Raw genomic sequence first — 17,810 nt, forward strand, 5'->3', positions numbered from 1 at the left:
CCTTTTAGGTTTCTGCTTTGCATAAGTGTTGTCAATGCTGCTCTGAAGGTGACACTAAAACACTGCAATTTCTTCCTTTAACAAAATCCACTTTATGCTCCACACTGAGGTCCACCTGTCACACAGAGTCTAGAGAAAAATCTATGGTGGGAGAGAGCAATAGAGATTTCACCTGAGGCATGTCTAGCACCTTTGAAATATTTCAGCTCTCGTATCATCTCATCTGTACACTAATTCAATATCCTCTGGAGCTGTCACCCCCAGGAAGCGTCTAAATAAAAAGTCTGTCTAATTTCCAAGGTTGGACAGTGAACCTCTAACCCGCTCACATGAAGATTTTGGCAGTTCTGAAATGAAGTCTGATATCATCTTCTAGGAATGAAATGACAGACAGGAAGGAGCAGAGCCAGTGTGGAGTCAACATGAAAAAACATGGATGAACATTTGGTCTAATGGTTACAACACATAATCACAATGCCCGCGGTCTGATTCCTGGTCAGATGACCCGTGTTTGTGTCTCCTTAGATTGTGAATTTTTCAAAATTGTGCAAAATTTCATAAACATGGAGTAAGAGAAGAACAAGGCATTTCTCCCGATTGCTGGTCATGTACAAGAAGAAACAGGCACCAAAAGAAAACAAATCTGGTAAGGGGCTCCATACAGTAATGCACATGAAAAATCTATCAGGTAAAACAAGGAAGCATCAAGGCTATCTAGTATATATACTGGCTGGATAACTTGATCAAAGGTTTGACACAGAGACGTCTGGAAGCCAAACAAATGTTGGATGTAGAAGAAAGAAAAAGCCAAAACGATTACTGATTATACCTTGAAGGTAAAAATGGTGCAGACACGGTATCACCTTATGCTGATTTGCAATGATTTAGTCATCCTTAACACGTGGTTGCTCTTGACTTTGTAAAATGTGCTAAGTATAGGCAGTTTTCCCAAGGTTTTGTTTCCTACAAATATAGTGAAAGTAACATTTAAACAATGAGAGGTTTAAACTGTTCTAGATCGTGTTTTTTCCTTTCTTAAATCAGGCCAAAAGATACAATTTTAAAATACAGTAACCGAGAAATGAAAGCCTAAATCAGACGTTCAAGCTCAATTGCAAAGACAAGGCACATTTGATTGCATTTCTGTCAGCATGTAATTATTCTGACAAAGTGTTCCTGATTGATGAACTATGAATCTTCACATTTGTGATTTTGGTCCATTCTTTAGGAGTACATTGTAATAACAGGTCTATTTTTATATTTTATGTTGAAATGCTAATATTGCTTTATGGAGGTACTGTGAGGTAATGTAGATTCCTATGCACCCACAAAGGGTGGGAAGTGTTCCCAGCTGATATAGCAGGTCTTAAAAAAATAACACACATCCAGGACAAAAATTGTGTTGTCCTTTATTACACAATATGAGTGTGAACTAGTCTTTGGCTAGTTTACTAGCTCATTCTCAGGTTTATTAGAGGTATATCTATATATGTGGTTATATTAATAAACACTATGCCAGTCGTCTTCTCTTTGTGCTCATAGGTAAGCTGTTTCTCTCCTTCTTCACTCACTCAAAGGAACTTGGGTGTGGTGCGCTGCATAGTTAAAAGGAAGCAGGTTCATAGAAATAAATCTTTTAAATTGATTTACCCTGTTTGTACTTTCAACTGAGCATGCAATAGTAAAGTAAGTGACGCACTAATACAAGCAGCAAATAAAAAAAATAAAAAAAGACCAGGAAAATTAAGTGAAGATGGTGATGCTGTAAGGTGCTAGAAGATGAGTGGATCTTGAGCAACTCCCAGTGGCTGATGTGATGACAACAACCTGGGCAAAGACGTCCTGATGTGGACAGAGGATCTGACTTTGCTCACACTCGTGTCATAGCATGTAGTTGAGATGATTCTAATTTCATGCATCACTGATCAGTCTTATTGACAAAGAGAAGGGATGTACTGTTTGTCAGATTTTGATGCAGTACAAGATCATGCCAAGGAGGTATTTTTCTGTAACTGGCCCTCGTGTGGTGGTGAATTAAAATGAGCTTTAAGCAATGAACAAAATTTGAGAACAAAAAGCAGAAAAACATAATTTTTATGGCCATAATTACAATTTTGTCGGGGAACTCTCTTGTTTGGAATTATTTATGACCCCAGTTACAATGAAGTTGGGACACTGTTAAATTATAAACGAGAACGCAATGACTCGAAATAAATACGTATTTTATACACAAGAGAAGATAGAAAACATATCAAATGTTTAGACTGACAAAATTTGTTATGTTTTCAGTCTTGCACTGTGAAAAAAAAACGTGTGTTTATGAGATTTGCATTGAATCATTGCATTTTTTATTTATTTACATTACACACAGCATCGCAGCTTGCCTGGATTTGGGGTTGTATTACAGCAGCAGAGGACAGTTACAGATTTTGAGCTCATCACTCATCACTTTTTCCCCTTGTCATTACTGGTAGCGCTATACATTCACATTTATAAAAAGTTAGAGGAATTCCCTATCAAAACCCTATCAAAAATTTTTTTTTTTTTAAATAATTTAATTTTAGGGATCTGTTTAAGATCATTTTCTGGTGCCACGCTGAACTACTTTCTCTTTGGTTCAATGCACTAATATAATATCCCCCATGCAAAATATTATAATACTATGCCATACCAATTTTTATATATTGGCGATACATCTCTTCCACTGCTTCCAAATAGTTTGATTTTTGTTTGACAAACTTACAATGAACCAAATCTGGCAAGAAGTCAAGTTGTTGAGCGCAGATTGTTTTACTGTGGTGTATGTGTGGCATGATACAACGCAACGATGAACGCTCTCCTTCCAACATAACGCTTCAGGACACTGCAGAAAGGTCAATTTAGAGCATAGGTTTACTTTGGAGTATGATTTCACGGTGCAGAACTGAATCTGATACACCGCACTCAGGCTCGGTAACTGAAAGCTGTTGAAAACTGCTCGGTGGAAGCTGGAGGCCCAGCTCTAATGATCCTTTAAATAAAATCTGGCTAAATTTGAAACTGAAGTTGATGGCTGCTCTCTGGACGAATTTAAGGTCTACAGCCAAATTCCAGACGCACAGTCCAAGTGGTCAGAACAGGATTTCTAAATATATCTAAAAATATCCACCACACTGAAAGCAATCTGGATGGTCTTGAAAACATGACCTTGAATAGAAAAACACTGAAATCTATTGAGGTAAAATTTCTGATTTTTAATGAACCAATCCCCAAACTTTTTGATCACGCCTTCATAATCTATCCTTTTCTCTCACTCCAACAAATCTTTCTATTTACAGAATTTTCTATTAAATTTTTAATCCTTATATTGATACAACATTTTGGCCATATGTTACTTTAATAAAAGAAAAAAGTACATATAGCCTTTAGAAACTGAGCTCCATTATACAGGAAAAAAATTAAGTTTAAACTGTACTGCTTTAGTATTTATGCTGGCATGCTCAATAACACAGTGTAACATATCAAAGCAGCTTAGAGTGTACACATGAGCGTCTTTGTGTGCAGGCTGCCCATCCCTCGGTGACCTCATTTTCTTTGTGGTTCCATACACCCCTGCCCCTTCCAGACAAAATCCATAATTTCTATTTGATGGTGCAGTCAGGCTGGGCTTTCGGAGGACACTGCCTGAAATTGATGTGTCTCATTTCAGGTCTACTGAGGACGCCAATTACCCTTTGGAAACTCTTTGAGGATGCTCTTGCAACACTCACTTTCTATCCCCGCTCAGTTGTTTTTGCCTCGTTCTCCATCCGCTTCGGACTGATTCACTCTTATCGCATTCCCTCTGTCTGAATGCTCCCTTCTGCTTTGGCTGTATCGGTGTATTTGGCTGACATTGTTCTTTTCCTACATATTCTCACAATCTCTCAGTGTGCGTTTATGTTTATGTGTCTGCACGCTGACCCACCTGCTCAGGTTAATGCACTGAATTTAATCTGATTACAGTAGAACACTTGAAATTTTAAGGTGTATGCTGTCTAGTAATAAATACATGTCCTGAGTTGGATGCGCTATAGCTATATTTGCATTTCAAACCACAGAACAAGTACAAATACACAGGTCTTTTTTTTTTTTGCTTTTCAAAGGCAATAGTGTTAGATCAAAAACACTCACCAGTGAAACCTGTTTCATGATGTCTCTCCATGTTTTATCAACAGTTGTGAATCGGCGTCCCTCTTCAGGCATCTGAACCATGATGTCTGGGGAGCTGAATATGGGCTCCAGGTACAGCCAAGTAGACTGCACCTTTAACCACTCGTCCAGAACTTCTTGGAGAAGCAGCAACTTGCCCTCCCATTCCCTAATGATAAAAATTATAATAACATTACTTACTGATGTGTAGTCATTTTGCAGTTAAAATGTTGCAATCAGATGCAGAGGGTCAGATTCAAGCTTTGGAAAAGACAAACTGATTCCTTTACATGCTATTATTCTTTTTTGTTTTGTTTTGCAATCTTTGCTATAATATTTCATTGTTCACAAAAATAAAAAAGGTTGGTGCATTTAAAAAAAAAATTCCAACTGATTTTTAAAGTTTTTGTTTTCAATGATTACATATAATATTTGTCATCTTCATCCTGATCACAGTTATTTAAAAAAGAAAAAAAAAACACGACCAGGCCTAAACTAAGACCACACATGTGTGCTTTCCATGTCTTTGATGAAAACTCACACAACATCCATAAGACATTTTCTATAGCTGCTTATTATACTTGTACAATGACATGCAATGTTTCCCTATAAAACTGTTTCAGTTCATCATTTCAGACCTTTTACCTCTCTGTAGAGGTTAAAAAAATGATTCAAGCTCTTCTGATCTCAGCAGGGATTGTTGTGGGTACTTTAATCCACATGTGGCATCTGTTTAAATGTGAAGTCCTTCTGGAGAGAACTCATTAGCTCACTATCACCACAGCATCTATGAATAAGCCGTACATCTCTGGGCTTCTTTGTTGGTGTTTTGGGCAGCACAGATGCTCACAAAAACAGTCAATTTTGGCAGCTAAATTATGCAACAAGTTCACATTAGCAGTAAGGGCGGTGGGGCACAGATGTCTGTTTGCCACACAATCTCAGCCGAGCCCTGCAGCAATCAATACATAGACTGCCAACAGATTGCAGCTAAATAGTGAGTGTATGGAATTTTCCCCTTAATAACATTACACCAAACTTATTTTCCAAGCAAGCAAAGTAAAATTACTCAAAAGCAATTCCTCTTGACTCTCACCGTATTTCCACTTCAAAAGGTTTAATGAAGGGTGAGCCTTTCATGGTTTGTGTCTTCACAATGTGATCATCTAACAGCATCTGCACTTCTTCCACCGATGACAGGATTGAGGTGCCCGTCTCTCGGTAGCTAAGGAGATTAAACTCCATGTGATCCCACTCACTGGCCATTTTCTCCATGGCCTTCTCCAGTGAGTACTCCTTGCTGGCTGCTTCACTGATGCCTTCGAAGCTGCTCAAGTGCTGTTCCAGGTGCATTGATAGGAAGTTAGACACAGACACCTGATCATCAGCTGGCTCCAGGTAGATGCCAGCCAAGTCCGACATGGCATCCCAGTGACGTTTACGCAGGCCGGGATTACACAGTACCTATGAAAAAGTACATCCAGTCCAAATTACTTCCAAAATTTCAAATGATATTGTATTAAAGTCAAATACCAAATCTTACTCTTGATTTCTCACCTGCACCATAGGAATGTGCTCCTTGAAGTCTTCCACCTTAGCCTTTATAGTGTTTGCTATATTAAGGGCATTGGGTACTTCACTTAAGGATTTCTCCAGCTTGTATAGAGCGCGCCAATAGTTGCCAACATCACCTTCTACCTATTTTGGGAATGGGGGTATTTTTTTTACATAACAACAGGACATAAATAGAATTTATAAAAATTTCACATCAAGTAATTCAATAAAAATATTTATTATGTCATATTTTTGTACCACCAAATGTTTATTCATCAGAGCTATAATAACTTCTAGCAAAAGTTAAAATAACTTTTAGCAAAAATTTAAATAACTTTTTCTACTTAAGTTACGTCATAATGACTCATTAAACTGAATAATAAAGTTGTCTTCTCATCCTCGCTCCAAAGGTCAATTTCTTTAGACTCCCTTGTTAAAATGCCCAAATTTATAATAGAAATATGCATATGTGTACCACCTAGTCCAAAAAAAAAAAGGTTTGAGTTTCCTCCATTACTACAGTTACAGGGTGTTTAAAAAATAGACGCCCTCTTTAAAATCATATTATAGTTTAAAATTATGAATGACTGAAGCTGTGGTCAGCTGACTGACCATCTTGGAGGCCTGAACTGCAGTTTTGGATTTTGCTATCTGTGTGTGGACCTTAGGAATCATGTTTGCTAGCATTACATCATAACTTAGCTCTCCACTCTACAGCAGGATTTATAATAACACAAAAAGAAAATTTATTTTTTAATTTTTTTATAAATCAAAGAACACAGACATTAAACAAACGGACATAAAGGCAGAAAGCTAAAGGTTATTCCAAGATTTGTACTGTTGTTGTTGCCAAGATGTATAGAAATTTCTTTTACTTATGTACTAATCACATCATTTCATTGTATGATACCTTGGTGCCACTGGATTCTAACATGTCTCACACTCATACAGTAAGACAAATGGTGGGGGTCTAGTAAGGAAGTTGGGGGAAGCAGACAACTCCACAGGAAGAGTCTTTTGTCTCTTCGAGGACTCTGGGAGGTAGCAAGGGAGTGTGAACCTTAAAGTGTGAAACAGCTGTGTACTGCTTTTTGTTCCTGGAGAAGGTATTTAACTGAGAGCCATGCTAGACTCAGAAGAGACTCTGCTGACCGTCTGCCCCGCGATCATGCAGGCTCTCCACAAGCTTGGGTTTTCTGTTCTTTTGTGTTTTGATTAAAGAATGTTAGCTACTGCTCACCGCTCATCTGCAGGCTTTATTTAATGGAAAACTTCCACAACACAAGATGAAAAGGTAGATGGTTGCTATGAGTATTTAGGGTGTTTGCTTGCAAGTATTAAATGCTAGATTTAACAATGTGTTTTTAATAGTACAATTATTGATTGTAGTAGAGGCAGCAGCAGTGTTAGCAATGCTTACAGAGGTACTTATAGTAATAATAGCTGAGAATGTAGTTAATGAAAGAAGTACTTAAATAAGCATTAAAAGGAAAAAAGGAAAGGAGTTTAAGCAGAAAACGTTGTTTCATGTGGAGCTCTGCTCTGTGGAGCTCAACATCAGTGAAGTGAAAAATGCTGAGTGCTTTGCTGCTTTCATATATATATATATAGTATGTGGAAGAATGGCTGTAATATAAAAGGGAAATGGCAGTGCAAATAATACTAATACCATCAGAGTATAATAAAAAGTACCACATGCAGTGATGTCATTATGTAAATAAGAAGGCACAAACAGATAAAAATGCAGTCAAAAAAATCCATCAGCTCCTTCAAGGGCTTTAGTTATACAAAGAAAGTTGACTAAGTTCATTTGATTTTTTTTTTTTACATTATATTCATGATTTAATCTTATTGCTTTCTTACTCGGTCTACTCTTACTCTGACCAACCACTTTCTTATTGAACTACCCAAGTTAGCTGTTTTGAATGTTCACAATACTACAAAATAAGCTCTGTGTTATTTATGCATTTATATTTGTTCAGTTTTTTTTTTGTTTTTTTTTCCCAGGGACTTGATAAAATGCACCATTCAACAAAAAAATAGAAATCTGAATCTTTATGACGGTCTGGATGCCCTTATTATACTACTGTTGGACCACTGAGGCTGTAAATAAGACAGAGAATGTCGTTGTTATATGAATGAAAATCAGAAAATTAGAACTGAGCTCAATCTGTCACCTAAACTGTCACAGTAAACTGGGTTTACTGAGTGTATCACAGACTACATAACTTTCTGCACCGACTCCATTGTTCCAGCTCAGACTGTTCATTGTTACCCAAATAACAAGCCGTGGGTGACTAAGGACATCAAAGCCCTCCTCAACAACAAGAAGAGGGCTTTCAGAGGGGGCAACAAAGAGGAGGTGAGGAAGGTCCAGGTGTTACTAAAGGACAAGATCAGAGAGGCTAAGGACAATTACAGGAGGAAGCTGGAGTGGAAACTCCAGCAGAACAGCATGAGAGAGGTGTGGAGGGGCATGAAGACCATCACTGGATTCAGGCCAACCAACAGCAGGGGAGCTGAGGGAGGTGAGAATAGAGCTAACGAGTTGAATCTGTTTTTCAATAGATTCGACACCACAGTGTCTGCTCCTACCCCCACAACCTCACCTGCAGTCAGCCTGGAATCCAGAGCCACACCACTGTGCCAGCCTCTCTCTTCACATGTTGCCTCCTGTGAGATTCCTGACACCCCTCCCCCACCCATCACCTTCACTCAATACCAGGTTGAGATGCAAATGAGGAGACTTCACTCAGGCAAGTCTGCTGGACCAGACGGAGTGAGTCCCCTTGTCCTCAAGGCCTGTGCCCCCCAGCTGTGTGGAGTCTTTCATAAACTGTTTATGCTGAGTCTGAGTCTGCAGAGGGTCCCGGTGATGTGGAAGACATCATGCCTCGTCCCTGTACCAAAGACGCCTCGTCCCAGTGGCCCCCAGGATTACAGGCCCGTGGCACTGACCTCCCACATCATGAAGACCCTGGAAAGGCTCATCCTGGACCAGCTGCGACCCATAGTAAGACCACATCTGGATCCCCTTCAGTTCGCTTATCAGCCTCGTCTCGGAACAGAGGACGCCATCATCTACCTGCTCAATCGTGTCTACACCCATCTGGACCAGCTGGCGAGCACTGTGAGGGTCATATTTTTTGACTTTTCCAGTGCTTTCAACACCATCAGGCCGACCCTCCTGGGTGATAAGTTAGCAGCGATGCAGGTGGATGCTTCTCTGGTGTCCTGGATTGTTGATTACCTGACAGGAAGACCACAATATGTACGTCTCCCACAGTGTGTGTCTGACAAGGTGATTAGCAACACAGGGGCACCACAGGGGACTGTCCTCTCCCCCTTCCTCTTCACCCTCTACACCACAGACTTCAGCCACTGCACAGAGACCTGCCATCTTCAGAAGTTTTCTGATGACTCTGCGGTGGTTGGATGCATCAGCAGGGATGATGAGACAGAGTACCGGGCTGTGGTCGACTCCTTTGTCACGTGGTGTGAGCAGAATCATCTGCAGCTCAACGTGGCAAAGACCAAGGAACTGATCGTGGACTTCAGGAAGACCAGGAAACACTTGACCCCTGTTTCAATCCAGGGGGTCAGTGTTGACATTGTGGAGGACTATAAATACCTTGGAGTACACATTGACAATAAACTGGACTGGGCTAAAAACACCACAGCACTTTACAGGAAGGGCCAGAGTCGTCTCTATTTTTTGAGGCGACTGAGGTCCTTCAACATCTGCCAGAAAATGCTGAGGATTTTCTATGAGTCTGTGGTGGCCAGTGCGATCCTCTATGCTGTTGCATGCTGGGGGAGCAGGCTGAGGGTCGCAGATGCCAACAGACTTAATAAACTGATCCGTAAGGCCAGCAATGTTGTGGGGATGGAGCTGGACTCCCTCAAGGTGGTGTCGGAGAGGCGGATGCTGTCCAAGATAAAGACAATGTTGGATAACACCTCCCACCCACTCCATGACATGTTGGTCAGTCACAGGAGCACGTTCAGTGAGAGACTGAGATTACCGAAAAGCACCACTGAACGACACAGGAAATCATTCCTGCCTGTGGCCATCTCCCTGTACAACGCATCCACTTAACACACTGTTTGCTGCTACAACTACACATGTTTCTTTTCCAAATATTTATTTATAAGTGACTTATGTATGTATGTATGTATATATATGTATATATTGTACTATTCTTAGTTAGCGTATTGTCTGTCTTGTCTTAATGTTGGTTTAAAATGGAGCACTGTAACAAAAAATAATTTCCCCCAGGGATCAATAAAGTATTCTGATTCTGATTCTGATGATAAACTCCCCAGTCACTCCTGCATTGAATACAAAGTAATTTTTCTACTGCTTTTACCTTGTCTGGGTTCACACTGGTGAGAGGTCCATGCAGCCACTTCTCACGCTGTTTTATGAAATCAGTAGCTGTCTCATAGAGGCGCAGGAATAGTGTCAACTTTTCCTGCGCCTTCTTCCGCTCTGGATATTGGGAAACAGACCAGCCGAAAGCCTCCTCGTCTAGATTTAAATCATTAATCTTTCCACAGAGGTAAGGATCAAAAGGTAAGAGTAGAAGTAAAATACAGAAATAAACAAAGACATGGAAAGAAAAGATAAAATAATGAGTAGATGCATAGTTGATTTATAAATAAGACATCAACACATAATACAGCCTGAGATAATGCCTGTGAACTAATGTACAGATATATATCTCTAGGCTTACAGGTAACAAGTTGTGATATACCTTTTCAGCAGCTAACTCCAGTTTGGTATTGAGGGCCTGAGCTTTTGTCAGGTACTTGCTGAGATTGGCTGTCTCACGAAAGGCCTTAAACTCCTCCACTTGTTTACTGTAGCTGTCCAGTTCTTGCAACAAGTGCTCACGGTACAACTGGAATGAGGGTAAGGAAAGATGTCCTTGTATTTTAGCCACCAGTATGTTTTCTCTACATTAAAATACACTGAAACAGAAAAACACAGACCTTAAGCCCACTCTGATATTGTTCCGTCATTTTGCTAACTATCTGCTGGTGTTCCTCAAAGATGGATGGCATACGTTTAAACCACTGGATTGTCTTTGTATTGAGCTTCATATCCAGTGTTGACAGGGTGGCAAACTCCACCAGGAAACACAACTGCGTGGCAGAGTCTGCTAGTCTTTGTTGCAAAAGAGGCATCTCTGTGGTCTCCACCTTTTTAATATAAGCCTGGATAAGAAAAAAAATTGTCATTTATATCTTAAAAAAATGTACAGCAACCATACTAAGGTAGTTCATAAGTGTGAAGGAATGCAAGACCTTCCAGGCTTTCTGTAGCCTCAGCTGAGGGCCTACTACCAAAAACACTCAAAACCACAAGAAAAGAAATAAAAGACAAAGCTTACTGACTGGTGTTAAGTGCACACCATAACTGTTTTGTGAACAATCTGTAAAGGACAATTGTGCATGGCATAATGCAACAAGCCTGGTATGTGTGATTTTTTGGTGCAGTCACCTTAAGTTCCATCAGCTTTTGAGTATCTGGCGGTGTGCTCAGTGCCTTCTCTGAAATCTGCTCAAATTCATGACAGAGCCTGTGAGAGGAAGAATGGCATTAATTCAGTGCTGTATACGGAGGATTTCACAGATTTACAATCTTATTATGGCACCGCTTGGCAATAGAGAACACCACAGAGCAGCTAACATGGGGCCGAAAATCACAAAGAGCACTAAACGACATCCCTTATGACTTTCACACAGTGTATTCTTTTAGAGTGACCCGCTCTTAAGCTTCCCTATGCATATTTCAGTAGTATCTGCCAAACAGAAGCTGCTTAATCCCTCTCAGCTTTTTTTTAATGATAACTTCCTTCAGATGTATTGGTGAACTATGCTGATGTAGAGAGAAAACACTCTTGCTGAGTATAAAAAAAGAGAACCAACTAACTTCTTGTTGGCTTTCTGGTGGTCATCTAGCATCCGTGTAACCAGTTTCTGCTGTATGTCCCGTGCACGCTTGACAAGAGACTGGATGAGCTTATAGGACTGGACCTCAAACATGCCAAGTCGTACCACCTAAAATCCATGGTATAAATAAGTGACACAGTTAACACAATTTAAGAAATGACCAGTGATAAATGATGCAAGAGCTTTTAAATAAGCCCAGTCAAAGAAACACAGATTTAAGAATTAGATTATTAGTTTTAAGCTTTCCCACTGTTTAGCTTTTTTGATTTGACACTATTTCAGCAAAATATATATCAGTATAACTGGAAGGAAACATGAAATGTTACAGAGTAAGTTATGGGACCTTGGTTTAAGGATTTTTTTTAATGCATTTACCTTGGAAGGCATATACCGGATCTCATCGATAAGCTTCTGGTAGTATAGCACCTGCACCATAAATTCCTGGAAAGAGTGCTGGTCACGGAGGACCTGCTCCACATCTTTTTCCGCCTGCCTCGATACCAGTGTGGCATATTTATCATACTTGTGGATGTACTCCTTGGGCCTGACACACTCAGCCCAGAATACCCTGCCTACCTCCTCCTGGTGGGCATGAAGGACCTCTGGAAGGATGATGGGCTTCAGGGTACTTCCAAACTGTGAGCTTGGCTGGAGAAAAGCAAAGTAAGGTATAAAAATCAGGGGGAAGCGTGCTATTAAACAGGGCTATATATAGAGTTGTCTCCTTACCCAGTCAGAGTACAGTTTGGTTTCCACACGAGGTATCACACTGACAGATCTGAGCATGAACTCGTACACATTTAGGAAGGCCTCCTCATATATTTTGAGGTTGGGCTCAAACTTGATCTCCCTGTCCTCCAAGATCAGATGCAGAACAAAGCCTGAGTGCTCACTGGCTCGTTCTGAACGCTAGGTGTCCAAATTAAAATGATACCAAAAAAAAAAAAAAAAAAAAAAAAGTGTTCACCCTCTCATAAAATATAAGCAAAATATATTTAAATCCCTTTAGCTTACTCAGTTTCTTCTTACCGGATCTTGTGAAATTAAGTGTGTATAGTCGATGATTGAATCTGTTAGAAGATTCTGCAGTTGGGAAGTCATCAGCGCAGCCACACAGTTGAAAAAAGATTCTAGTTTGGTCATGTTGCTTTTGAAAGGCACCAGTTCACGCTTGCACCCTTGGTGGTAAATGTTCTGTACTTCAAGGAGCCAACTAGGGCAAAAAGAAACACAACATCAGCTTCAAGATTACATTACGTTAATGAGAACCACACATGTCGATACCCGACAGTCTAACTGACCACTCAAAGCACTTTAACTACAAGCCACATTGATACAGCACTTTATTCTATTCACTTTAAGCATTTTATCTACCCTGGCCTATTTAGAATGAACTGTTAATCTAACATGTATGTCTTCTGACTGTGAGACGAAGGTGAAGACCCCTACAGACCATAGGGGGAACATGAAAATTCCACACAGACGGGCCTCAGTCAAGCTTTGAACAGGGAAACCTTTTCCTGTGACCATGCCAACGACTCCACCACCATACCTAAATGCATAGGCAAAGGACTTTTGGGATAGTCTGCTGTGGCCTTTGTGAGTGGAACCTTCTAGCCATTGGTTCAACTGTGACTTATAAAGTCTGCAAAAAATGACTCAAAAATAAGTAATGGAGGGTTTTAAAATACTGAGTCAGCTCAGATTTAAATCCTAATGAAATGAGGTGGGTGGATTTGAAACAGGCAGTACATGAAATAAGTCATTAAACATCTTACAACCAAATGCGTTTCAAACCGAAAACAGTGGAATTTCAAAGCAGACTTACTCTTGGAGGAGGACTCCTCTGGCACTGTCAACATGTCGAGCGACAATCTGCTGAAACTCAGAAAGCTCTATGGACTCGTTTCTGCAGTGGAACTCCTCTACATCTATCAGCCGGAGATTTCTGTAACCAGATAGCCAAGCAGGGCAAACAAGACTCTTCTACATTGATCATTTGTTTTTTGATCATTTGTGACATGGTGCAATGTTTCAATGCCACAAATTTTCAAAAAGCAGAGAGAGATCTATATTTTACACCATCAATTATTACATAACAGCTTCCAAATACCAGTAACAACAGTCTATTTTCAGCATACTGGACTTGTGACTAAATTAAATATTCATTTGTAATTTAAAAGTTTCTAAATTAGAAAATATTTCATTTTAACCAAATTAATTTGAAGCTATCATGTTTCCAACCATACTCACTTGAAGGAGAAATGCCAAAGGTAGAGTATTTTCAGCACAGTGGGGTTGACAGAGTAAAGCTTTTCACCAATCCTCTTGCGTGCATGGACAAAAGACTTGTTCCATGGTTTTGGCACCTTTTCCACTCTGACAGTAAACAATAAAGGGCCAGTAAGGAAAAAAACTATTTTCCACAAGCCTTTACACAATTAGAACATTTTGTTTAGTCTTGTAGTTACTGCTTATGAATATTAGCAGAGGTTTTTAATGCAATAAATATCCTGCAGACTTACTCTAGTCTGTGAGGGGGCAGATCTTTTTCTTTCTCTTTGTCACTTTCCTTTGATTCTCTGAATGTATATTTCACTGCAATTACACACACACACACACACACACACACACACACACACACACACACACACACACACACACACACACACACACACACACACACACACACACACACACAGAAACCACTTTATTCTTATTATTACTAAACTCTTCAGGTTTTGTGTTAACCCAACATATTAACCCAATAAAAAAAGACTATAAATTAGTTTTGGATTTCATAAACAATTCTCAGAATGATTTGCGGATTAAAAGTATATATATATATATTAAGTATATATGAATAAATACAGATTGCTGTCTTGATGCTGTGCAAATAGTCTTCCTTGATCTCATCAACCAGCAGTTCCAGTGATGCGCTGTGGCGCCTCAGGTTTGGGGAGACCCTTTTCATAATGCTCTCCACCCAAGATTCCTCCAGAGGTGACACATGGTCCAGGTCTATACCATTCTCAATGTAGTAGTTATATCTCTGACAGGACAAAAAAAAAGCCAAAAAATAGTTGATAAAATTATCCATCTATATCCAGTGAATCACTCTGCACCTATATGCAACTCAAAGATATGATTCAACATGTGAATATCCCATTTTTACTGGGCACGCACATTTTTCTTTGTGCGTGCTTTCTGAATGACCTGCAATATATTCTTAGTATATTACTTGTTTTCATTTATTTAAGGTGCACCACTATGGAAGTTCAAATTAATGTGTTTTTACTTCTTGCATTTACTATACTACCAAATCAAAATGCATGTTTAAGTAAAGGAAATCATTCACAGTAAATAAAAAATCCTGCAGTTACCAACTGCAAGCACTTAACTGAGAAAACATGATTACTATATTATATAAAGATTTTCAAAAAGAACTGCTCAAAACTACAACCGAGATGATATCGAAGTAAACAAGAAAAACTGAAGAAAAAAGTCATCTTTACAAATTCCCTGTAGGATTTGGTTTACCATTTTGTTTCCAGTAAACTTGTTACATAAATGATCTCTAAACCTGAATCCTTTATCTGTGCATTAAAATCTATGCATGGGTGTCAGTGTAGGGGAAGCTGGGACTACATCACCATATTGCAAACATTTGGATGGGGATTTTTGTTTCTGTTACAGAATTTTTACACTTCAGGTCCAACATCTTGTTAATGAGGATATACACAATAAAAAAAAGTGACCGACCATGAAGCACACAGTTCAATTTTACCATTTCACAGTCTCTACTTTCTGGTGTTTTGCCATCCTCCTCCTCCTCCTCCTCCTCTTCCTCTTCCTGCCGGCTAAGTCAGAAAATGCAAATAAGAGTAAAAACAGATGCCACTTTATCATATTAAACAGTATTTCCATATATTAAACACATTAAAGCCGCAATACTTTAATCTCAGTTATGGTTTGTAGTAAAAAATTGCCTTTGAAAAAGTTTTCTGATTATACTTTATAGTAAGAACATAAAATGTATATTCAATATTAATGCAAAAAACATCCATAAATGTGTGGTGAAGTGGTTAGTCACATCCCTTCCATGCTGCCAAAGCATACAGCACATGTCAAACTCAAAGCCCGGTGTCAGCATGCAGAGCATTTTTTCCATGCTGGACAACCAAACCAGTAATATGTTTTTTTTTTCAGGCCCACAAAAAAGCAACTTTAATTACTTTACATACTGCTAGAAGCTTAGCATAATTTAGATATCATATTTCAATTAGAAACAAAGCATCTAAGGTTTTAAAATAATGCAGTGGAGTAAAAGCTGTGCTTTCACTTGCAGGCTACCCTCACTGCTGCTAGAAAGAGACAGACTGGCTGCTCTCAGGCTTCTGCAAAAGTTAAAAGAAATCTGACATAAAGATCCGTCCATTTAGCAGTTTATTTAATGTTTATTTTAGCTGCTTTTTAGTTTGAATTAGTGTATTACTGTGAAAGAAATCACCATTCACTGGGAGGAGATAAACATGCTTTACTTCATATTTTAAACAGATTGATATCTGTACTATAACAGACAAATAAGTACTTATAAAGGACCAGAAATAAACAGTGAACTCACCATATAAATTTAACCAGGTTTTTTCTGAGATTCAGGTTTTTTCGATTGATGCTTTTGCGGATTCTGCTGCGACGCTTGGAGGTCCAACGGCTCTGCATCCACATTCTGTCCTCAAACTGACTCTGAGGTCTGCCATGGCTTTGAAAGGCCCTGCTGCCTGCCTCATCATTTAACTCATCTCCTACAGCACAGAAACAGTTCAGGAAGGTAAACTGTAAAGCTACAAAAAACAAAAAAACAAAACTGCTGGCATAAAACCATCCAAAAAAAGAGGCAACAACTCAAAACCTAGAGGAATGAACCCACGTTTTGAAGCTGTTTCAGTCCCATCAGGTTTCTGTGTGATTAGAGGAAACAGCGAAAATGACGGTCTTGCTTCCATCCAGGGCTGCTTTCTGAGGACCTGGGCAGTGGAGAGAGGTTATTGGAGTTATCAAAAACTAAAATAAATTAGAAATTGAGATAATTGCTGAGTTAACAGAAATACAAGACTTCAGAAAAATAAAAACAAACTCTAAAAAAATTAAATACACAGCCATATGAAATAAAGTCTCCTCAGGACTCGAAGCAGTCCCTTTAAAAAAAAAAGCACACCCCAGAAGCACATTTAACAGCAATAATGTGAAGTAACAGTAAGGGTTTTCTGCATGGCTTTCAGTCTCTCACATCATTGTGGAGTAATTATGGTCCACTCAGCTTTTCACAGTTGGTTCTGCTTAGCAAGGTCTGAGACCAGTCATTTATGCACACCTCTTTTTAAAGATCCAACAAAAGCACTTCAGTGGGTTGAGGTTTGAATTTTGAGTGGGCCATTGCAGAGCCTGGATTCTTTTTTTTTCAGCCGCTCTGTTAGAGGTTTACTGGTGTGCATCAGATCACTGTCCTGTTGTAAGACCCAATACCAGCCAAGCTTTAACTGTTAATAATAATAATAATAATAATAATAATAATGACCTCTGACATTTGACTCCAGAATACTGGAATCTATTATGGTACAACAGAGAGGAGTTCAAGGTAAGTCCCCCTCCGCCCTCCCCTGAAAACAAATAAGACTAAGCTAACCTAAATGAAAGCAGGCATACACATACACCTGAAAATAAGTAAGTGAATAAATAAAACAATTAACTTTAATAATTTGCTATAACAACCAGGGTTAAGCTTTCATTTGTCTTCTTTACACACATAGGCTGGACTTCACGTCCGCAGTGCGCTAACACCGGCTTCCTAACTTTTTTGTTGCGGTCAGTTAGCAGCACAGAAACACAGACGATATTCGAGTTCAGGTATTCTGAACTTACCTGTGCTGGACTCAGTGGCAAAAGTGAGCGACTACCTGTGATAGTTCTTCTTTTCTTCGCTGAACTCATATTCGTGCCAAAGCAACCATAAAACCACCGCTAAACTCTTTACCGAAGCTCTGTGCCGTTGCTAGGGCAGTTGCCAAGTGATTAACGGTGACCTCGCGTAAACACCTGTGGACAACAGGAAGACCCGCGCGCGTGGA

General features: G+C 39.4%; 1 protein-coding gene across 1 annotated transcript in view; it reads right to left on the reverse strand.

Annotated features, from left to right (window-relative positions):
- The window catches only part of dnah7 (dynein, axonemal, heavy chain 7), a 79,864-nt gene extending 62,191 nt beyond the window's left edge, over positions 1-17,673 (reverse strand). Inside the window, exons 1-19 of the mRNA XM_085374872.1 lie at positions 17,605-17,673; positions 16,613-16,709; positions 16,307-16,487; positions 15,470-15,542; positions 14,554-14,734; positions 14,208-14,280; positions 13,936-14,061; positions 13,511-13,630; positions 12,712-12,895; positions 12,412-12,591; positions 12,058-12,330; positions 11,663-11,790; positions 11,231-11,309; positions 10,720-10,944; positions 10,482-10,628; positions 10,095-10,274; positions 5,728-5,868; positions 5,267-5,634; positions 4,153-4,339 (exon numbers count right to left, since the gene is read on the reverse strand). Coding sequence (XP_085230998.1) covers positions 4,153-4,339; positions 5,267-5,634; positions 5,728-5,868; positions 10,095-10,274; positions 10,482-10,628; positions 10,720-10,944; positions 11,231-11,309; positions 11,663-11,790; positions 12,058-12,330; positions 12,412-12,591; positions 12,712-12,895; positions 13,511-13,630; positions 13,936-14,061; positions 14,208-14,280; positions 14,554-14,734; positions 15,470-15,542; positions 16,307-16,487; positions 16,613-16,709; positions 17,605-17,673 — 3,012 coding nt within the window. The remainder of the gene's footprint in view (positions 1-4,152; positions 4,340-5,266; positions 5,635-5,727; positions 5,869-10,094; positions 10,275-10,481; positions 10,629-10,719; positions 10,945-11,230; positions 11,310-11,662; positions 11,791-12,057; positions 12,331-12,411; positions 12,592-12,711; positions 12,896-13,510; positions 13,631-13,935; positions 14,062-14,207; positions 14,281-14,553; positions 14,735-15,469; positions 15,543-16,306; positions 16,488-16,612; positions 16,710-17,604) is intronic.
- Positions 17,674-17,810: the final 137 nt, after the last annotated feature.

Source organism: Diplotaxodon limnothrissa, linkage group LG16 (assembly GCF_057381915.1).
Source record: "Diplotaxodon limnothrissa isolate DT_005_m linkage group LG16, D_limnothrissa_male_GT1.1, whole genome shotgun sequence".
In the NCBI taxonomy this organism is placed as follows: Eukaryota; Metazoa; Chordata; class Actinopteri; order Cichliformes; family Cichlidae; genus Diplotaxodon; species Diplotaxodon limnothrissa.